The sequence below is a fragment of the Chiroxiphia lanceolata genome, chromosome 2 (assembly GCF_009829145.1).
Source record: "Chiroxiphia lanceolata isolate bChiLan1 chromosome 2, bChiLan1.pri, whole genome shotgun sequence".
In the NCBI taxonomy this organism is placed as follows: domain Eukaryota; kingdom Metazoa; phylum Chordata; class Aves; order Passeriformes; family Pipridae; genus Chiroxiphia; species Chiroxiphia lanceolata.
Window position 1 is genome coordinate 21,916,145 of NC_045638.1, and position 24,173 is coordinate 21,940,317.

General features: G+C 35.6%; 1 protein-coding gene across 4 annotated transcripts in view; it reads right to left on the reverse strand.

Moving 5' to 3' along the window:
• Nucleotides 1-24,173, reverse strand: part of STS (steroid sulfatase) — a 106,892-nt gene that overhangs the window by 11,328 nt on the left and 71,391 nt on the right. For all 4 annotated transcript variants that reach the window (XM_032678769.1, XM_032678767.1, XM_032678768.1 and 1 more), the window contains 2 exons: nt 19,001-19,160; nt 16,216-16,337 (listed from right to left, as the gene is read on the reverse strand). In XM_032678769.1, coding sequence (XP_032534660.1) covers nt 16,216-16,337; nt 19,001-19,160 — 282 coding nt within the window. The remainder of the gene's footprint in view (nt 1-16,215; nt 16,338-19,000; nt 19,161-24,173) is intronic.

Below are 24,173 nucleotides of genomic sequence, written 5' to 3' on the forward strand. Positions count from 1 at the left end.
TAACCTGTAGACATGTAGGTGTTGCTATCACCATCCTCAGAGTTTTCTAAAAATCCAAGGTGTCAAGAGTCTTGAGAGCACCAAAAAGCCTCACTGGCCCTGCCTAGCCCTTGGGTGAACCTTGATCCATGCATCCTGCCCATAGACCAGGATTCCAATTTCAGCTCAGCCTGAAGACATCAAACCCTGTCTGAGTGGTGAAGTAGAAGTGCCAGTTACCAGCCCTGTTCTGTGGATGGCCCTAGGCCTCTAGCCTTTCTTCCAGCTCCCTCTTTGCTCTCATCTCCTCCTGCTCCTGACTGTACTCCCTGGGTAGACCTTGAACCTGACTCACCACTTTGCCTACACTGCAACTATTGTGGACCCTGTTACCAGCACCCAGCTCTGCTCATTCCGCTCAGGTTCTCGAAGACATTGCTCTGTCAATAAAGGCACTGGCAGTACTGGGGTCACTTACAGTTCTGTTTGAGTCACCTTTACAAAGAAGCGTCACCCCAAGGTAGAAAGCTGAACTTCTTGTCTCTCCAGTATTCTCCAGTCTACTTCCAATTTTGTTTTTTTAAGGTCAAATATTTATCTGCAAGTTGCTGTTGAATATGAAAGATACCACAGTGTTCATATATAGGGTGTTAAAAATTTCCTCCTCTCAAGTACATATAAAACCCACATATTTCACTGACATGGCCAGAAAATACAGTGAGGTTTGCCTTCCTTGTTCAGATATCTTACTTCTGCATACTTTTCTTAATGAGTCTTCTAATCCCTAATGATCATTCAATGACCTTTGAAATACAGTCACTAGCTACAGTACCTCTGCATCAACTCTGCTTATGTGATGCTGGTATCTTGCTCATATAAATGTACAGTTTGCTCTGTTCCAGTTGTAGCAAATAAGAACAAAATCTCATTTCAGGTATTTCAAGTGAATTTTCTTTTTGTCATCTAATTCATCCCCCTGCCACTGCACAATTGTTCCTTACAATGTATTTTTTAAAGACCTCTCTTGATGCATGGTGTCTTCTATTGTAACTTTTTTGCCACTATCATTCATTTCCTTTATTGCAGAAGACAAAGACATTTTATTGGCACACTCCTTTCACTTAGTGTTTTATCTACTAACTTTTTCAAATGCAAATCCTTCACAAACTTTTTCTGGAGTTTAAATAAAGATTTTGGTGCAGGTGATTGTCTCTGAGTTCATCTGGTTTGTCCCATCCCTCAATTACCTGTTGCACTGTTTGTTCAAAATTCCATTTCTACACCTTTTGTAGAGTTGTGGTACACTGAAGTGAATGTTAAAATCTCTGTGAATTTACTGATGATTTAATCTTGTTTGCCTTCAGTTCAACAAAGTATTTCTACCTTAGCTTAAGAATACAAAAAATAACCTCATGCTTAAATTTAGCAATGTACAATCATTCTATGACTGAAGCTGCTGTGTGCTCAACTAATTGTTTAAGTAAGGATCTACACATGCTCCTAAACTTCCATTAAATCAAACTATTTGAGGAAAAAAATGAATAAATTATTTATTTGGCCATCTGTTCTATTGCTTAATAAAACAGTAAAAACTGTTTATTTCTTTGCTACACTGATACTAATGGATATACCATGAAGGATTGATTTAATGTTGTCTGAAGGTCTATAGGAAGAAGAAACCTTAATCAAGTTTTACCAAGTCTAAGACAAGTGCCTTTTCACTGGACAACTCTACCTTGCAGAAAAATCAGTGCTCAGCATTCACTTAACTCCCTGAAGCTTAAACTCACGTCTGTTTAGCAACATCCTCTACCTTCACACATAAATTCCTAAGTTACTCAGTATTTTACTGGTAAAATCTTGTTGCCTTTTCTTCTTCTGGAATATACATGGATATGTACAGTGACATACTGCTTAGTATATCCAGGTAAGTCCAGGTGGTTTTGAGCTATGTGATGCATGGACCTGAGTGCAGGGTTTAAACAAAGCTCTTCCCAGCTCTTGGGCCTCCTGGAGGGATTAATAGGACAGTCCTACACAATGTCCAGAGTGCTCAGCTGAGATGATATCTGCTATGGAGTGAGTTCATCTCAAACTAGAAGGAAGTAGCAATGGAGCCATTGTCCTTCATTATCTGTGCTATATTACCTTACATTTTTGTGTAAAAAATAAAAAAGACAAAATTGCTAGAACTTCAGGCAGTGTCTGATATCTCTCCTAAAAATGACTTTAAACTTCTAGCTAATTAGTTTCATGGGTCATGAAAGGTGGGGGGTTTTGAGGGTTTTTCCATGATACATGAGCGGCAAAAGGAATTCTAGTGGTTGTTATTTCCCTCCAGCCCCTGAAGCACACTTGAAGGAGGGTGTGGTCACACCCAGCACTGGTGTGAACGAGGTGGTAGAGACAATGTTTGTTCTCTTTGGCTTGATCTCCTATTTTTAACTAACTATATAATTCAATGTAATAATTCTAGCATGCCCCAAAGTATCTTTGAAGAGGGCACTTATCTCATAAACTTAATGCAACACTTACTATTAATTATTGTGGTACTATGAGGTCCAAGCTCTGTTAAGCAAGACAGTTACAAAGATGAGCTAAACAAAGAAAGCTTCATCCTTGAGAATGAAATCCTACATCTTTTTACTGGTCTAAGGGTTTGTTGCCATACATTATGGTTTTCTTTAAGAGCTCTAACCCTGTGTTGTACGAAGTAATATAAATAAATAGAATATAAAACAGCTTGCAGACTGAAGTCATTCAGTTACACATTGTACTTCCTCAGAACTACTGAAAGTGCTTTTGGCATTACATGACAGATATAAATTTTATATATGCCCTTCCTCCTCACTGCAGTTAAGACTGATGACAGCACTCAAAGGATATTGTGAAATGCAAACATCTGCATCCTGGTAGTTGTTTTTTGACTGTTGAAGCTTAAGTTAAATTTTTAATTCACAGTTCTGCAAACTCAGCCTTCATCTCTCAATTTTAGCTAGTTTCTTTGTCAAAGTGTGAAGGAACAAGATTCAGGATGGCAGAGGTTCCAGGCATGGAGAAAAACATACAGCAATTGACAGGACTTTATGATACGGACTTTACAGTTCTTATGTGTTTATAAATATACACATTGTATGTTTTCCCAGGATTTGTATTTCCCGGGCATGCCCAGGCGTGCCCCCTTCCCTGCTTTCCTCTCTGATAGGCTGAAGAAGCTGCAGAGAGGAGACAGCCACCATTCGCCTTTTCCTTCCCCAGTACCTCCCATGTTCCTCCCCCTTTGCCTGAGTCCCTACCCCGATTTGTTCTCCCGTTTGTCCATCTCATGCTCCACCCCATATTCTAGCCTTTTCCCCACCTGAAATTCATAAAACCCCTACTCTCCTCAATAAAGCATTCCATTTGCACCTCTACCTTGTCTCCGGACCTGCCCGTGCTGTGTCTCGGCCCCATCCCCCCTCGGTCCGTGGCATCAAAGTACTCTTTATAAGGTCCATGACAATAGTAATGGTAACAGGAAAGACCAGGAAATGGTTTTTTATTGTATTTGTGGCCCCTTCTTCGATGCATTTTTATGTTATTCTTCACAAGGCAAATAACCATACACAAATTCCCCATCAAGTGCAATGGAAATCAAAATGGATTACATAAATGATTTTCAGCCGTAAAACAGGTTTGGTTTAGTATTCAGCAGTTGTTTGTAGCGATCCCTGCTTCATACTGTAGTGCACTGCACACTCACAGACATTTACCTCAATCTCATCTAGTCATTAGTTAAGACATACTTTCTCTTACACTTCCAAAGAAGCCTCTAACTAGCTGTCATTCATCCTGAACATGTCCGAGCTTAAACTCTGTCTCTTTACTGGTACTGAGTCAGTATTCCTGAGGTCTTGGCACTTAGACTCTGTAGACATAAAAAGGCACCTGAAATTCAGTTAGGATTAGGGAAATTCAGTTAGGATTAGGGAAACCACATTCAAAAGGAAGTTGGGCCAGGCAGATGGACTTGCTAAACAATTTTTCTATCATCCAGATCTTCACCTCCACTTCAAAAGGTTTTCCTGTCCTGCTGAATCTCGTGTCTGTCTAGTTTTAACTTCAGAACTTTTGATTACTACTTTCTTCTCACCAATCTAACATAAAAAGACCAAAAAGTTAAATGCAAAAAAGGTTATCTGCTTCCACAACCATGTCCCCAAGAACAGATCAAAATTTTTTAGAGGAGCAATAAGATGCCTCTATACAGACATATTACACAGCTGTACAGATCACTGCATAAGTTTAAGCCTTCCTAAAGGTCCTGCTCTACCTGGCTTAGACACAATGTGTTCTCATACACCTTTTGCAAATATGTAGCAACTGAAATACAAAATCTAACAATGCAGAGTGGTAAGGATATATCTGAGGTCAATTTAGTCCACAAAGTAAACAAATTGTTTGAAATTGGTTAGGGAAGACCAAGTATAATTGTCATAGGAGCTGTTCTTTTGTGTCCAGGCAGAGACTGCATTGACAGGCTCAGCCAACCTCTGAGGTTCACATGTTAATGAGGTAGAAACCTGCTGCTGACTCTTCCATACCATAGCAATAACAGAGATTTATCAAGTTTGACACATAGATAGTGTCCTTATAATCATTTGCCAACATCTTAAGTTTGAAAAATATCCACTAATGGAATAATCCTTTGCAGCATTCCAATAATTTATACTTAATTTTCTTAATTAAAAGATAAAAATATATACTTTTTTTCACATTTAAGCTGTGTTAAAGAGAGTAATATGTTAATTTTTCCATATTGTCTGTCTTTAAAATACAAACATTTCTCAAGGTTACTTACAATGGATTAAATGCTTTGAAAGATGTGTACTCAAAAATATTTTATGAAATTCAAGTGGTACATTCACTTTTCTTTAGTTCAACCTGCTAGTTGCTAAACATTCAAATATACTTCTCAGAAATTGGTTCAGGGTTGTTGTTTTGGTCTGGTGTGGGTTTTTTTCACACATCAGTATGCCATCACTATTTAAAAGCACTGGCAGATATTCAAACACTTCCTATCTGGAGACCTCAAATACTTTGGCACATAAAAGGGATAAGAAAAAGAGGCCTTTGATAACGATCAGGTCAGGAGCTACAGTCTTTGTATAATCTATTTACTATCAGGTTTCAAAATCCAGTTAAAGCATTTCTCAGCACCTTTTTCTTGATTATTACAGCCTCTCTGTGAATAGCAGCATGGTTTTCTAAGCCAGCTTTTTGCTGCCTGCTGTTTGGAGCTACTTGGCATTCTTGAGATCACCAGAATTTCTAAATGATTAAACCGCTTTACTAGAGCAGAGTTGAATGAACTGAAGCATATGAGCAAACAACATGTATTCTTGTATAATTTTTTTGCAACTCCCAGTTGCTTTTCTATCCACTGACTGATTATGTTTCCACTGACCGTGAAACTGAATGGAGGCATTTGAGCTCAGTACTTACTCTTGTGTTAAGATAAGCCTATTAATACATTTTGCAAGATTTTCAGGATAAACCTGAAAACTGTCAAAGTATGATATTCAATAGAATAATGTTAGTTGTAATAAAAAGCTGTAAATGTTGCTAATTTTGATGAATTCAAATATCATAATCCAAATATTTCAAGTACCGTAATCCATTTTTCATAATGGATTTAATTTCATTATAATCCCTATTTCAAGTCTCTTATTTTCTAAAGAATGCATCAGATCACTAACCTTTTTTTCCAGACTCAAAAGAAAAAATAGAGAATGAAAATCAAAATAACGTATGAAGTCCCAAAGTTTTCCTTCGAAGTTTAAAAGTGACCATTGCAAACAGGACTCCAAACAGAATTTTATATGCTTTCTGTATTTGTTTAAAAAAAAAAAAAGGAAAAAAAGTCATCTATTCAAACCCTCAGTTTCAGCACAACACAATAGTTACACTTTCTTGTCTCTGTCATTTGCTTGTTTCTAGCTTTGTTGTTCTTATGCTGACCAGCTCTGTTAGGATAAATTCTTCCAAATGATATTTGGGGTTTTTTAGCAAATTCCAAGCTTTAGGGCAAAACTTCCCTCTCACAGCATAATTCAAACCATCTGCACTTCTGTGTAACGTATACTTGTCCTCACACCTGTGCATAAGCTCATGCCTTCACGGCATACTTACAAATAGTCCTCACTGATGAAACAGATTTCCTCTGGAAAACAAAAGATAAGTTTTGTTTATCCCAGACTTTCTTGTAAGTTGCTTTTTGAAAACTGACCTGAACGCTCATGAGCTACAGTTGTTTCTGAATCATAAAGATGTATGGTCTTAGAGCCTCTGGCTACAGCTGAAAATTGGTTTTAGTAGCAATTGCACTGCCTTTCAGAGTCAAAAAATCATTGTCAGCTATAAATACTACAAGCAATCCACCACTCGGTGTTATAGAACTAGTAATATCATCCTCTATAGGTGAAACTCATAACTTAAAGCTTTTATATAATACTTATGAATCAAAATTCAGTTTGAGGATCAGGCTTTGAGAAAGCAGACAATAAAATTGTGATATTGTATAGAGCACACAATGTGGATATATATATTAAAAAAGCATTTTTTTCACTTCTAAGTTAGGTATGCTGCATAAAACAGAGAAGGAAATGCTACAACAAACCCCATTTTCATATAAACAACTTAAAAACTACATACTGTAGGCAGGAATTGCATTTTCCTGTAATAAAATTTAACCATGTCTAGGACAAAAAAGTAACAGCTGATCAAAACCAAATAGCAATGTAGTTGCAACAAATCCCCATTTGCTAGGCTGAAGGTTGGGATAGTTTAAGAGAAGAAGCAGTGAAGTCAAGAAAGTGCATGGAAGCGCCTCCATGACCAGTTGTAGGAAAAAGTGGACTCTCCTCCTGGTGGGACTACAGGAATTGCAGTTCTAAGACACTGTGGACATAAGAGTCCTAATTTTAATGTTTCCCAGAGCGTTCTAGAACTGGAGAACAGTGCATTTAAAAGAAACTCCAGAGTGTGTCGATAAACCATTTTTAGAGAATAAGTAATTCTTCACTCAGGTAGATTTATTTACTCACAATGTCCTGTTTAATATTTCTGCCTCATACTTCTGTTGTGCTAAAGTCAAAATCTTCATTATATTTATACTCTGCTATTCCCTCTCTCTAACTTTGTGCATATGTATCAGGGTACTACTTCAGCAGCTTCACCAAACAACTTATTAGCAGTGCTGGCTATTGCAACATAAGGAGCTTGAAATTGGGTAGGGGTAGGAGGGGCACTTTGCCTGTTTAAAAAAAAAAAAAAAAAAAAAAAAAAGAAAAAGGTGTGAACCAAAAAGTCTTCAAAAATTACAATTCTATCAAAAAAAAAAAAAGAAGAGCTAGAGTAGAGAATTTAAATTGGAGTAATCAACAGCACAGTAGGTTAAGACATTGTTGAGCCCAAACTAAAATGCTTTGCTGGCTAAGTAGTTTTCCTGCCAAGGATAAGAACTAATGCTTAGGTAACTATAATGAGATTCAGTCTCCCTTCACCACCGAACAGGACCATACAGACAGAAAAGAGCCACAGACTGAAAAGTTGCTTATATGACATCCTACGGCATTAAAGAGAGTCCAGATAATATAATTAAGTTAATCTTGAAGACTTTATGGAGTTTGAAGACTCTACTCTTTTCACTAAGCATGTGAGGTGATTGAGAATATTGCTTCTATGATATAATACCTTTTAAAAATTAATGTACAACAGACAGGTAACAGGTTATACATGAAAAATTAGCACACATTTGGTAATGACAAAATTATCTTAAGGATGACTAATATTTCCTATTATTAAAAGGGTCACCCTTTCTTTATTGCACCAGTGCTAATTCTAAGTGCTAAATTATCATGATCTTTATTGGGGTTTTATGATCTTGTTGACTTTTAATGTTGTGACTGCACCATGATTTCTAACTTCCCCCTCTACTATGAATGGTAGAAACCTATTTTGCTTTAAAATGTCAGTCTTGAAGAGGAGTAAGTGAGTCTCAGAAATGTTTGCATTAGAGTACCATGCCTATGGGACCACAAAATATCTCCTTAATATCACAGAATATGCTAAGTTGAAAAGGACTCATAAGGATCATCAAGTCCAACTAGCCCTGCACAGGACCATCCTCAAGAGTCACACCATGTCCCTGAGAGTATCATTCAAACACTTCTTGAACTCTGTCAGGCTTGGTGCTGTGACCACTTCCCTGGGGAGCCTGTTCCATTGCCCAATGGAACTGTGAAGTACATCTGAAAAATTATTTTCAACAAACTCGGGGGTAAAAATTTGAATAAATTTGAAAAATGTCACATCTGTAAGAACTTATTCTATACTACTTCACCAAATTTGCATTTCTACTAGGAAGTCATTGAAAGAACTATAATAACAAATTACTAGTGAAATGTAGTTGTTTTCAGTTTCAAAAATTGTTCATACAAATCCATCTACAAAATTTCCCTACTAAGAACAACAAAACAAGAAACAAATTATAGAAAGCTGTTTGTTTTTTTTTGTTGTGGGGGTTTATCCCCTTACTTTTAGTTTTAGGAAACTATGGATGTCTTAACAAAAGATACTTGAACAATGCAATGCATTATGTGTCCTCTGAAACTTGAAGACCACAAAAAAAGCTCTGAAAGCAACAGAAAGCTCACTGTTTGTACTGCAGTGTGAGCTTTTCTCAGACTGAGAACAATTACACTGATAATTGAGTATTTCTGGTTGTGTTGTCTGCCTAAAGTACTGATAGAACTTTCATTCAGAAGCAACTACACATCATCCACAGATCAACATATTGCCTCCAGCATAATACTGTCCAAGTGCCCCTACCCTCAGACCATCCACTGTTTTCTTCTACAATTACTTCTGCCTTTCATGGCATGGTCTTTTATGGCACACTGAGAAGTCACCTTGCTCTTGACAGTCAAGTTTCCAGGGAATTTTTCAATAAACAAATAGTTTGCTTTCTTTTCTAGGAGTAACAATATGATGTTAGAAGCGGTGGCACACCAAATAGTCTACGTGGGTTGTGCATGTATTAACTACTTCCCTTGAAGAACATTGCCTAAGACACCATATGCCATTTGAATCTGATTTTAAAATAAGGATGAATCAGCGCTATGTTCTGAATGTAACATGCAAAATGCTGCAGGCTCAAATCCAACACTGAACTAAAGATATTTTTGGAAGTGTAATGCTCCAGATACTGTTAAGGACCCACTTTTTATGTTACTTGGTAAGCTGAAATTAATTTTTGAAAGTTGCAGTGCATTTTTATCTATTCTTTCATGTAGTTGTTGTTATTTACATTTGTTTTGACTACCGCTAACTTTATAAATATATTTAAAAATATTAGACAGTTGTTCTAACTCAGATACCTTTTTCTATTTAAGTGTTAGCTCTTAAAATTTTTCTTTTGTACATGTCACAAGTGCATGACACAATATCTGACAGCAAGCCATTAAAACTGAAGTTTAAATAATACTGAATTACCTGCTTTAAATGCCTTTGCCTTTATATGATCACTGAAACCTGTCACCCTCTCCCTGTTCACTGAAAACATTACTAATTTAGGTCAGGAAATCTTGAATTCAAGACCAATATGTTAAGTTTGCTATTTTTATATGAAGAAAAAGCAATATGATATGATCACTGAAAGTCTGTGTGTATAACGTCAATGTCATATGACATTTACCATGGTCTTTCACTGGGGGAATGGCTCTCTAAGACAAAATTGTTCCTATATCAATTTTACTTTGACTATAAAAAAGTTTATTATTTCTAGCTAGAAATCTAAAATTTTTGTGACAATAGGAAAATTTTACTGCTTCAAATATTTACCCGTTCTGTCTTATCCTTTCTCATTTGTTATTTTCTGAGAAAAGATATGAGATTGGTATGATAAGATCTGATAAAAAAAGATATTCCTTTGTAAGAAAACAAAGTGTTTCCTTGACAACAGTTACAGTCACATGGTAGTATATCTTCCTTTGAAGATGTTGTGCAAAAGAAGAAAGTTCTGGATCAAGCCTCTATTAAATTTACCTTCCTTTGTCCTATTAAGCAATGAAAGGAACTATAACTGTTGGCATTCTCACGGTCAATGTGAGTCTTTACTAATCTGTAACAACATAATCCAAGTCCTTTGTTCCCCAGAGAGAAGGCACATAAACTGTAAATGGAAAAAGCTCCTCAGAGAAGCAAGCAAAAAGAATAGGAAAAAACTAGACAAGGGTTCTGACAATGGGTCTACTGTGTATGACAAGCACATCCCACAGTTTACATATGAAGATACCATAGCATTCATTCACTATCACACTGAAAAAATGCTCTCCTATTACTAAGGAAGTAATGAAAAAAAGGCTTATGAGGCTTTAAAGAATGTATGAATTGAAATTTCTTGTTTATATTAAGAAAGTAAAAGCAATATTAGGAGACATCTTTAAAATAACAAGTACTTAGAGATATTCCTAATACCCTCTACTTCAGGGAAAACAGAACTGTTAATTTATTTTGTGGATGTATTGCATTTCTTAGATGCACTAAGAGGACTGAACAACTGGCATTTTCAAACAGAAGTGTATTGACACCACTTACACTCCAAAATCTCTGTCATATACAAATTAATGCATTTCTATTTGCTAGAGACAACCACTAGATTCACTTACACTCACACTGAGAACTTGAATGTAGAAAAAACATTTCAAGCTGGTTCTATGGAGTTTCATAGAGGTTTTCCAGCTTTTGCTACCTGTCTAAACTCCAACTCCTGCACTTTCCCTCTCAGTACAATATTGTGCTCACAAGCCAGTGTTCTTTAAGCAAATGAATTCACTTTACAGTTTTAACTATTAACACTCAACGTGATATTACAAAAAAGATAAGCTTAGAATGGCATTGTAAATAATGCAAGCCTCCTAATTAATAAGGTAACCCTTACTAACCCTTAAGGTATGCATAACATAGTGCTTTTGAGAGGTAAGGAAAAGTTCAAGATAATCCTCCTATTTCATTTCCTCAGAAACAGGCCTTATTTTAACTCAATTTCACAAGAAAGGTTGTACCTGTCCAAACCAGAAGTTGCTATAAAATGGTCATTCTGAGCAGATTTTTCATGCTTTGTACTCTGTTTATTATCACTCCAACGCCTTCAGTCAAACTAAATCTGGAGGAACCTCTTAAAAAAACCCAAGACACTATTCTGTAAATTTATCCTACATATCCAGTGTGAAAACTGCAAAACAAAATATTCCTCTCTCATTCTCTTTTTGTTTGTGTTTAACTTGTAACAGCTGAAAATGTAGAAAAGGCTAAATGTGAGACTGGGAAGAGCCTGTAACCTCTAGCCAAAGAACAAAATGTGTCTCATGAAATACTCATGATGCTGGAGAACATTGCAACAGCCAGGAATAGCATGGTTATGAATTCTGTGATAAAACAGAAAGAATTTGATTGAACTATTTCCAATAAACGCAGCAGATCACAACGTACAAGAAACTCAGTATAAACACCAATTGAAATGTATCCTGTTTGGTAAGTGAGGCAAAGCAGGAAATTTCTATATAAAGTTTTTTAGTGAACTTCTACTGTCTTTAAAAGTCATTATATTTGCATGATAAGCTAGTTTGACTCTATGGTCTAGTGTGCTTCAATTTAACTTGCCACAGCACACCTCTTTTATTTACTGAATGACATTTTTCACTGAATAATGAAATATATTTTGAATTAGAAAAGGTGAAGTCCTGCTAGTAAAATCACTCCAGCATTTATCAAAAACATTAGTATATTTTTATTAGTAGTACCAAAATACTATGAAGATCATTATTTCTTTATAATGCTGACTGTATTACATTATATTTCTCAGACTTTATTACACAGTATTACAATATATTTCCTCCTTATCAAATCAAAATTTTGCACACAATCAGAGCAGTCTGAAAGACGCAGTAGTTCCATTCAACTGTAGATTTGCTCTGTATCTGATTAATTCTCCACTTTTAATTAAGTTGTCATAGCAATGCATTTTTATTAGCACTGATTCATATGCCAGTAATGTTCTGGAGACAGAGCTCTTGATAGTTTTTTAATACTCAGAAATGCTAAATTATAACATTAGCAAATACACAAGAACTGGTCAACTTGCTTGAGCAGAAGAAAATGGGATCTAACTTAAAATAGGCCAAAACATAATCTGGCATACACCACAGAAAGCAACACAAAATTTTGGGTGGCTTAGCTCAAGAAAATAAAGGCATATCCTACATCTGTTTAGTTTTCATATTGAAAATGCCTAATGACAAAAAATTACTCAATGATTTAAAAAAAATTAGGTGATTACATCTTACTAGGCAGAAAGAAAATTTAGTGGTTTTTTCTAAAGTTGCTCCTTTCATATATTGGTACCTATATGACACACTAGGCAGCTGTGGAGAATAATTATTGTTAATGGGAAATGGCTGTACTTTGTTGATGCTGTTTTAGCACGTCTTTCTCTCTATATTTTTAACAGATAATTTAAATTACACATATTTATAAGGTTTCAAAATAATAGGAAATCATCCTCTGAGGACTAGGACTGTATTTTCAAGGCACTTATAGCAAGTTTCCACATACATGAATCTGCAAGAATGAGACAAGAATCATGAGCAAAGAATATTGCCTGATATTTCATTCATTTTTTTTAATTCAGAATGTGAAGAATAATGTGCATTATGTTCTAGCATCAGGTAAAATAGAAAAAAGAGACATTATTTTCCTCATGTCTCTGTAGAAAATACAAGGCTTAAATTCTGAAAGTGCTGGTTGAAAAAAGCATTGTGTGGCACATATCCTCTAAATGTTCCTTCAAAGGGCTGATGAAGGGGAAATTATATTATGAATGTAATAACTGACCTAACTAATATATCTTAATGAAGATGTGTATTGATTTGGTTAGGAGGAATGCTTAGCCTCTAAATATATAAATGCAAAATGGTAATTGTTCACTCTGAAGTTTCTGACCTTCCCTGAATGATGTGAGAAACACATCTGCTTAAGTCAGACTCTGGAAGCTTGCAAGCAAGGAAAAGATGTGCAACTACTAGAAATTTAACATACACTAAATTTTAACCTAAGAGTCAAAAATTAAACCAAAAGAAGGGGTTTCAGACTGAAGCACAGTTGAAATCTAACAATGGCAAAGATAAAGTAACTAAGGGAACTGTGGAGTGATGGAGGAAAAAAGAGACTAAATAGCTTAGCAGAACTTTTGCTTCCCCCTCAATTCTTGATATATGCATTTTTCCTTAATATCACCGTCATTGGCAAGGAGGAACTAAATGAAGAGAGATTCTACAGTCATTTCTGGATACTGGAAAATGCATGAGCTCATGGAGGAATATGGTTTTATTTAGGCCACAGAGCATGTTAGACATGGAATACATGTAGAGCGGAAAACAGTGCTCAGTCTACAACCAAACCCTGAAGACTACAGTCTTGCAAGTGATAATAGTAGCATGCTGAGGTTAAGTGAAAGTTGCACCATTTTCCAGCTTTCTAGTCTGTTTTTAATGAACATGACCTTATTCACTTTCTTGGATGTATTCCTAAACATAAGGTACGAACTGTTGCTATAGGATACTTCTAATTTAGTTCTTTGCTACTAGACAAAAGCTCTGAACATTTTTGAATCAGATGTTCAAAATAATTGCTTCTCCAGGAGAAAAAAACCAACCCAAACCATTGCACTATATTTTTGCTGTACTTGTATTAATTTTCACATACTAAAATATCACTCAATAGAAATAGCAACTATGGATGGACTCTGAGATAAGATGTAAAGATTGAGCTATGGTGGGAGGTTATAAGACAATAACACTCTAACTAATAATTAATAATATAATGCATTTTGAAATTATTAGTTGCACCATATACAGCTGCTGACATATCAGAAAAAAAACCAACCATACTTGTTTTTCCACAGGAGTGCCCATAACAAAGCAGATAGCATCAGGTGCCGACAGCTGCAGTGCCAGCTTATTTATCTCTCTAAGACAATAACAAGTGGTGGAGACATAAACAGGGGTGAAACTTTAGCTGACTTCAACAAATATCTTTACAAATCCGACTGCATTGTCTACATAGAAAAGGCATTTTTGAAGATCTAAGACTGGACAAGTAAGAAAGAAGAAGATGTTAAACCCTCAGAGAGGATTCCTACAAAAGACAGTAGAGAGAAATACCTGGCTATTGTCTACTCTCACTGTAGTATTGCCTACTCTCAATGTAGGCTGACAAGGTAGCATAACAAAACCCCTTTCTGCTTGTTTTGGCTGGAATAGAGTTTATTCTCTTCACTGATGATGAGCTAGTATGGGCTATGTTTTGGATTTGTGCTGAAAATGGTGTTGATAACACAGGGATGTTTTAGTTATTAGAGTATCACTTGCAGAGAGTCAAGGCCTTTCTGCTTCTCACCCCACCCCACCAGTGAGCAGGCTGGGGGTGCACAAGGAGCTGGGAAGAGACACAGCTGGGACAGCTGATCCCAACTGACCCAAGGGATATGCCACACCATATGCAATCATGTTCAGCATATAAAGCTGGGGGAAGAAGAAGGAAGAGGGAGACATTCAGAGTGATGGCATTTGTTTTCCACTTTCCATAAGTCACCGCTACGTGTGATGGAGCCCAGCTTTTCCAGAGATGGCTGAACATCTGCCTGCTAATGGGAAATAGTGAATGAATTCCTTGTTTTGCTTTGCTGACATGTGTTGCTTTTGCTTTACCTATTAAACTTTATCCCAACCCACAAGTCTTCTCACTTCTACCCTTCCAATTCTCTCCCCCATGCCACCAGGTTAGAGTGGCTGTGTGGGGCTTAGTTGCCATCTGGAATTAAGCCATAACAACCTTCTACAAACATCAGCTCAATGTTATAAAAATGTTATTGCCAGGTTCTGAGTGGGCTTTGTCCTTTGAATGCCTTGGTGAAAGGAAGAATAACAATCTACAGTGTTACTCATCAAATAAATACAATAGACTAGTCCCCCCTTGTTACTCTCACACATTTCCCAGCACATTCCCCTTCACTTAATAAAGCTGACCCTTTTCTCAGACAAGGGATAGGTCATCTTGCAAAGGTATATGTTTGAGAAAAAATGCCTCTCTGCCTGCCAAAAGCTCTGTCTACTTCTCTCATAATGACTCAGGATAATTTTGTCCAGCATCATATACAAAAGAGTAGTAGATCTGATTGCTTGGTTCTGCCTTATGATTATTTATCAAATGCAAGACATATAGGCAAAGTAGTGGTAAATAAACGTGACATGTAATATTTTCCCTTTTCCTAGTTTTAAGTCCAAGACAGGTAGAAAGTCAGCCTACAGATGACCAAGAAGACAACGTTTCCAACTCACTCTAAGTTTGCACATTAACTATTAAATAAATCCTTTCCCAAAGTACTTAAATAAAAAAAACTGATGCCAAAGCTTGTTTTGGATCATCATTTTGAAGCTGTAACACAAGTCGTCACTTTGAATGTCAACTGAGATGGGACAAATGTGTGTTTAACTTCATTCAGCACAGAGATTTTTATAGAAAAGGAAATATGCTTTGGTTAATGTGGAAGGTGCTACTAGAAACAGTGAGCTGTTAGTGAAAAAGGAGCAAAACAGTGAGAAATGCTTTTTTCCTTGGCCTACAAAATAAAATTATGTCGTTCATAAAAAACATGAAAAAGGACCTTATAATACTATATTCATTTATTGGATAATTATGACTTTGACTCAGTGATTCTTCTATACTTTGCTATCTGAATAATAAAAACAGCCAGACTGACATCATACTTGTGCTGTTATTCAGCAAGCCATTCCATTACCTGTATATTTTTAGGACAGTGTAAGAGTTAACCTTGACTACTTCATTCTGTAACACAGACTCTCTCTCAGGAAGGTTTTGAAAAAGGAAATTTTCCGATACCACAGATCTCAGTGTTGGATTGATATATAACATTAATGTATAGTAACAAACTAATGTCAAACAGTGAAATGGTGAATAGGCACATTCTAGCAAAGAGAAAAGTGAAAGAGAAGGAAAAAGCCTAGATATTTTAAGCAATTTTTTGTTACTATTGCCCAAGGCTTCCTCTTGATTCTTTTCAAGCGGCAATAAAAATAATATTAAATATTTAAAATGTGAACAGGCAAGTTTACTTACTGTTTCCTGGATGCCAGCGCACTGCATTTAAATATGCATTACAGTAATGGAAGAGAAATTCATGCTTAGATCGAGTAACTTTTCCTTGAAGTAAGGGCAGCAGATCATGTCCATCAATAATTCTGAATAGGAAAGCATTTCAAAATCAGAAGAATCCAAACCTCACTTTACTGAGAAAGTATTATAACTCTGCACATCTGCTAGTAAAAAAACCCAAAATCTGAATGGCCACCTCCATCTGGTTAAGTCGAAGAAAAACCTTCATGTGCTCTTTCCTTTGATTTTTACATTCCTTAAGTAAACATTAATTTTACATTTTGTCATTATGAATGGTTGTTTTCTCAACTCTGGTTTGTTTGGGTTTTTTTTAACGAGAAAGTGACCAGATATATGTGAATAAATTGCTACAACACAGTCCTTCACGTGCACCTGCTCAAGCGTTTGGGAGTACCCTGGCCAAAGTAATCCTAAAACTAAACTAGAGAAATATATGCTGCGCTCTGTTAGCATCCCCAGAAGTAATGGTAAGAATTCGGTCCAGCATATTATGCATACCTGAATTTAAGACAGAAATAGTTGTTTCAAATTTGAAAATCAACTATGTTTAAATATGTATTTATCAACTACAGACAGACAGACACACACACGCATTTGTGTATATAGATATGTATATAAATTCTCTAAATGCTTCTGGACAATTCTGATCATGCGCTGAAGGAGTCAGTCAATTTACATAAAAATTGACTTATAAAATAAGTAAGGCTTTTAAATGTTTCCATAAATTAAGCCTTTGAATTGCTGGAATCAGCTGGAAGAGGAGAAATCACAATCTGCCTTTTTGACCTGGTATGAATTACAAATTTTACAATAAGTTTTATAGGAAATTACTTTTTGCTGATATACATATCAGCAAGTAATTCTTTCTTAAGCATTTTGAGCAATGTCTCATAAAAACTTTTTGAAACTTATAAAAAGTTTAAAAATGTCTATGTTAATTTTCATTACCATGAAACATTTTTCATGTTAGTGTAACAAGACAGGTACTAACTTCACTTTTTTAAGCCATAAGCTACATATGATGATTAAATTCATGGCAGCAATTGTATGCAACAGAGCCATTATGAGTAGCACTTTTCTCAAATGGTAGCCAAGAAAACATCCTGGAACTCCTAAAGCTATGTTACCTGATAACTCTGCCTTCTGGGTACGTCCTTGACTGTGGGGGTCTGTTGAATTAGAGTCTCTCCCACTTTCAATTTGTCGTGTTTTCTTGAGTGACAGACTTGTCTTGCCCCTGCAGGCTTGCTCATTAACAAACTAAGAGCAGGACAGATGCATGTATATTTACACTTTCTGTTTTAGAGCCTGTTGACAGGGAAAAGGGCATCTCCACTAATATGTCGCCAGTACTCTTGCATTCCTAGAGCTGCCAGTTTCACAGGAATATGACTCTTTCTGATGAATAATTTCTCTTCTTTAACTAGGAGCACCTCCTCCTTTTCTTTTTAACCTGCTCCCTCACAGTGACTGAATCCCAATTGTAATAATTTTTCTTACTTCTAATGAGGAATTCAGTGGAGTAACAGGAATTCAGCTGCTGGATGGAAAATGCTTCAAGATAGTCCATGACCTAACATGAAGCAGTACTTACAGCATCCAGTCTATGGAAGAAATCTTACAGAAGAATCAGAGTGGAGCAACCTACAAGTGGAAGTTACACAAGTATATTGGGATTTCTATCAAAGAGATCAGAGAAAACATCAGTACTTAGTCTCCACTCAAGCAATATGAAAACAAACTACATAGTATCTGCCACATAAGGACCAATCTGAACTGCTGAGGTTTGACAGTTACCACTTGTAGGGCATTTCTCAGGACCAATCTGACTAATTTTTCATGTCTTACACTTGTCCTACCCTGCCATTTCCTTCCAGCACTCAATGAATCATCATTAGCAGAATGACTCTGCTCAGCACTGGGCTTCCCCATGTGGATTCTCAATGCTTTGTGCTATTTGTGTGTTGTAGATGTTGAAGGATATGTTTATCAGCACGTTTCTCTGCTTACTGGATTTGGAGGGCAACAGCACTTAAGTGGAGGTACTTTGCTGCTGAGATTGGGTCTCTTCCAAACCAAATAAAGCCTGGAGATGTAGCAGTGTCTGTAAGGTATCTTATGAATTTCAGAAGCCCAGTGAGTTTTCTTATCAGGCTGCAAAACTCTGTAAGGGACTATTTTCACTAACTCGGCATAGGGGAAAAAAAATCCAAACAACAACAACAAGAACAACAAAAACAAACAAACAAACAAACACAAAAACCAAACCAAAAATCAACCAACCAAAAAAAAAAAAAAAGGAAAAAAAAAAAACAAAAAACAAGCAAACAAAAAAACCAAACACTTGTGAGAAAAGCCTAGCTGGCCATGAAGTTTAAAGTAATTTACAATTGCAGTTCCTTTTTCTACCACATTCACTCATGCAGAACACAACTATTTTGTTACATTCATTTTTGCTTTTGGTAAATATTTCCAGGTTTGATTTGACAGTATGTTGCTCTGATGGTTTCTCTTATCTTTTTGGTGCTTGGTGCTTGTTCTGCAAGTTAAGTTGTATTTGCATACAGTGTTTCTGTAAAATATATCAGTATGTCAATATGAAAAGAGACAACATACTATTGTAAGGATAAAACCCAGTTTCTTACTTACATTCTCACCTCCATCTTAATAGACATCACCAGAATGTATAAAACCCTTTCTCTAAAACAGAGATGACTACAGAGCATACCTGTCATAGGGTAACTGTGCCTCCGCAAGTTTGACTACGGTAGGAAATATATCCATGTTACTTGTTGGCTCATCAATATAGGCACCAGCCTGTATCACTCCAGGCCAATGGAGAAGACCTGGCACACGAATACCTCCTTCCCAGTTTGTTGATTTTCCACCTGTAAAATTAGTTTTGTTTGCTGAGAAATCAACTTCTTAGATAATGCTCCCTCCACAAGATTCAATTTCCAAATATTAAACCTTCTGCTTAGCTAGAATCTTTCCATTAAATGCATTTTTCTTATTTTTACTTTGCTAGATTTTCCACCTAGAGTAGTACTTTATCACAGTAAATTTACTAATATGTATTAGTATTTAGTATAAATAAACTAAATAAACGTATTTAGTTTACAAAAAAGTAAATAGTTGCAGGAGATTAAAAGGCACTTTACAGGAATCTTCATATAGAATTTGGTCTAGATAGGGTGTTCCATAACCCACTTTATCCATGTATCTCCCTTTTTCAAATAAAAAAAAAAGAAAAAAAATTACAACAAAGTACTTTAAGAGTTCTGTTTCCTCAGCCTCTTTAACCTCCAAAACCCCTCATAGATGTCTTGGCACCTTTGGTGCCAAGCTCAGCCCTTGCTATATGTATATGTTATCTGTTTTACTGAGTCCTCGATGATCTTTTCTATTTCAGTAATAGTGGTTTCAGAATCCACCTGGTTTTCTACAGGTTTTCCACTGTTCGTAAAGGTAAATAGTAACTTCAAGATAGAAAATTCTCTTTTGCAGAGATATTTACCTACATTTATACATATTCTGGTGGCTGAAAGCGTATTAGCTCACAAGTCCTTGTTATATCAAATTTCCACTTACATTTTTCATGGGCTTTATCAGAATTCATAATATTGAATAGTCAGAGACCCATCTAGTCTGCAATCAGAAAACTCAGACTTTCTAATATCCAGCATTATGCCAAGCAACAATATTTCTTTAAGCTGTTTTTGGAAAACAGTGCCAAGATCAGATCTCAACAAGACTACCCGTCTTCTAGAGCACTGTTAAAAGTTTACTCCTGTCAGTGAGTCAAATCTGATTCCATTCACATGATAAAGTGTTTGGCTACCTATTCTAAAACTCAAGAATGAGATGCATGTACTATTTTTGTTTACTTTCTTGTAAAAAATATGATTTTTCAAAACAAAAATGTAAATTTAAGTTCATAAAGTTGTTATCTGGGGAGGTGTAGAACACCTGTTGCCTAGCAAAAGGAAGTGTTCATCCAACAGTATGCTGCTTAGTTGTTAATTTTGTTAGGTCAAGGTCAGAGTAGGTCTCGATAGACTGTGTACATCTTCTGTAGAAAAGATTATTCCTGTACAACAATCATTAGGTTTTTCAAAGTTTGGTGGGATTAGGTGTTAGCTAGCAGGAAAAGGTCAAGACTGAGCTATGGTGCATAGAAAATCCTGTTGAGTGGGAGTAGTTAAATCCAAATAAGAATTCAAAAAAAGCACAAGGACATAAAATTATAGATATCTTCAAATTAACATACTTTCTGTGAACAGCTATGCCAGGGAGATAATTTAGTTCATGAGTCAGATCCTAGTTCTATGTACACATCACAGCACCTTTTTGGCTGAACAGTATCAACAGACAGAAAACTCCAAGAGTTGACCTATACTGTAGGTAGCTTTAAGTGTGAGGTTCCTTTTATTTCTGTGTACAGAACCCAGTAACAGTGCTAGCTAGATTGGATTGCTTAAGTAAATTCTCATTACACTGTTGTCTCCTGTGTAATCTGAAGACAGAAAAATTTCAGGATAAGGGGTGAACCTGATTCCCACATGCTGCAATTCTTAAAACCTAGATATTGTGTCACTTTCACAGCTCTTAGGTTGACAGTGCAATTTTCTTGAATCACTACAGAAAAGGTCAGAAAAGTTGCACATTACCCAAGCACAAAGGAACTCTGCACACTCCGACTCTCCACTGTAAGATACAAAAAGCAAAATGGACTCCACAGTAGGGCTATATCTTCACTTATGCCTATGAAGAAGTGACTGCTGTTTTCCTTTCAAAAGGCTAATTGGAGCATAATTTTTTTATACCTCTGGAGATTGGGAATAGCAGGGAACCAGGGCAGGAATTACAAGTCACTGCAGAAGACTGTCTTCTATTATCTACGCTTATGTGGTATTCACTTTTATTACAATAGTGTTCAGTGACATATATGATTTTTAAAAATCTAGCTGTTAAACTTTGCTCAAGTATTCTTCTCTGCATTCTTTTTTCCTAAAAAAAAAAAATCAAGTTTTTACTTCTGATGCTTGAAACATGAAGCAAACATCCAAATAGCTAAAATATGAGAAGGGCAATAAAAAAATCCACAAAATATCATTATTAAAAAAAACCAACTCTTAATATTAAGGATCTGACTCACTAGTTTTGTATTTTGCTTGGACTTGACAACACTGAAATGGAGAAAAGACAGCAACCTCGTAGTCTATATGCCTTGCATACTCTAGGCAGCCTAGCTATATATTATTTTTGTTCTCTTAAATTCTTATAAAAGTTTTTTTTTAAAGCATAAGATACACCAAGCTGCATCTTCATGCTTAGCTATCTATGCTTTCTGAGTGGTTGCAGCTTTCAGTGTTACATTGAACAATAGCCCATGTTTACCTCTCCTGAAAAATCCACAGGAGCAGGCAAAATACATAACTCTCTGCAGTCATCCACAACATGATGTCAAATTTCCATTATATCCTCATTTTAAATCTTAGCTAAAAGAATACATCTTTTCTTTTTCTCCCTCTGGTTTAAATTGACTGCTATTATCTAACTCTGGGAATAGAGTTTTTACAAAGGATGATATATAAAGGGGAACTCTGTGGTAAATTGTTATTAACATGAATGATGAAAACTATTTTAAATACCTTTCTTAGATCATGTGGATTATAATCATATTACCCTTTCCTTCATATATTCTTATTAAAAAAATCTTCTAAACCCAATTTATTATCTTGAATAATACAGAAATAGAAATAAATTAATTATTCTACCCATATGTAATATACTTTATGCTACAAATATCAACAATCTATTGTTTACTTTACAAAACAATCAAAAACCAATTTATTTTCAATGGCAAGTTCACTCTTTATTTTACTGATTTTTAACTTGTTTCATGTACTGTTTTTGCTAATTTTCAATCTGAGCTGTTCTTGTACAGGTGAATGGAATAGACATGATTCATTTGGACATCTCCTCATCCGACCTTTCTTCCAATCAAAGGAAATGATCTCTCAGGATACTTTTTGTTTCAGTCAAAATTACAAGATGGGTTGATCATTTAAAAATCTTGACCACTTCAGAGAGAATATAAAAATGTAGTACATTTGAAAAAAAAGGTAAACTCCTGCTTTCATTCAAGTCAAAAGTGAAACTTTAATAAATATCCCTAAATATGCCATAGCATGGTCCTTGGGGCCAAAGTAATGGTCATCTTGATTTCTCTGTGGCTTACAGGTAGGAAAAGTTTACTAATAGCTTCAAGAAAATCTGCAGAACTAACTTGTCACTGAGTGTATAAACTTATATTAAAATAATAAATTTGAATGACTTATTGGATAATTGATTCCTCCAATTGTTGTTTAGGTCTCATAGATCTGCAGTAGACTAAAAAAATCAGGGTTTTTCCTTAGGAAACACTCATCATTATTTTTCATGGATATTAACAAATAACGATGATAATACCTATTTTTAAGGCACAAAGCACTTACAATGAATGGTGTTCAAATAGTTTGCCATTATCAGTGTTGGTCTCCACTTCCACTAGCAGCAGAACTCATGACCTACTCTGGTGGCACAACAGTAGCCTAGGGCCTGTATGCATTGCACTAACTGCTTCAGAAGTACAAAGACAGACAATGTTTCTAATGCACAAGTCTGAGGTACAGGAAAAATATATATATCCAAAAGAAGCTGACAGTAAGAGATGCAAGGAGACTCCACAGAAATCCTGTACATAACAGTGGGATAGACATCAACAAGTGACAATGAGAGAGGACTTCTACTGTCTGCATATGTACCACTGAAATAGTATAACAAGAAAAGGTGTGGAGAAAAGTTTTTATTGTCTTTACTGTTTACTGCTATAGATCATATACACTGAAGCCAGTTCAAGAAATTACTCACTAAGAAACTAAATACAAATTACCACAAAATATTTAGATTTAAAATCTCAGGGTACCAAAGAAGAATACAGTGCCATCCTTTAAACCAGTCATCTTACACTGCTTGTTTATTCCATGGAGAAAAAAATCTGTTAATTTATTTATTCTATTAACCTTATTCTGAAGTAGAGATCTGAAGTATTTTGAAAAACTAACCTTATTTCTGTTCCTAAAGGAAAGCTATGGTGACTAGCTCAAATGAACATGCTTCAATGGGACAATTAGTAAAAAACACCTAAGGAGAAGTCAGTGCAGGTATCCTGGAAATCATATACAAAACCAATACCTCAGTGTTCCATCCCTTTCAACAGAGAAATGTAACAGAACTGAAAAAAACCCACTGAAAAAATTACACAGAAAATTTTAAGAAGAGACATCAGTTACACATAATAGTGTCCATATTTCAATCTAAAAATATTAATATTAATATATTATCACATGTGCATCCAGGAGTACTTCATGAGTTCTGGTAAGAAGACCTTGAGTTGTTGGAAGAAATTCTTATTAAAATAGTCACTATTTTTTGCTTTAGAAGCTGTATCTAGATTTAAACCTTTTAAAGATCTTTGACAAGGAAAAATTACTGGAACATTAATCATGGGTTAGGAGACAAAAGGTTGTCATGAATCAAAATCTAACAGGTAGGAAACAAAAAGATTAAACAAACAGCCTATGACCCTTTGCAAAAGCAAGTCAATAGTAAGGTACCTTGATGCTACTCTGTGTTAAGCCCCTTACTATTTTAATATATTTCCTTCAGTTTTGAAAGAGAAGTGAGTCAAAGAATTGAAAAATCCATATGACACAAAGTATCAGAGGTTGATCAAATTCAGAAGAAAAGATAATGCCCTTCACACCAAGTTGGATGAACAGGAAACGATGCAACTTCAAATTCTGTAAAAATATTTGCAGCACAATGAACATTGGAGAAAAAAATAACTGAACTAG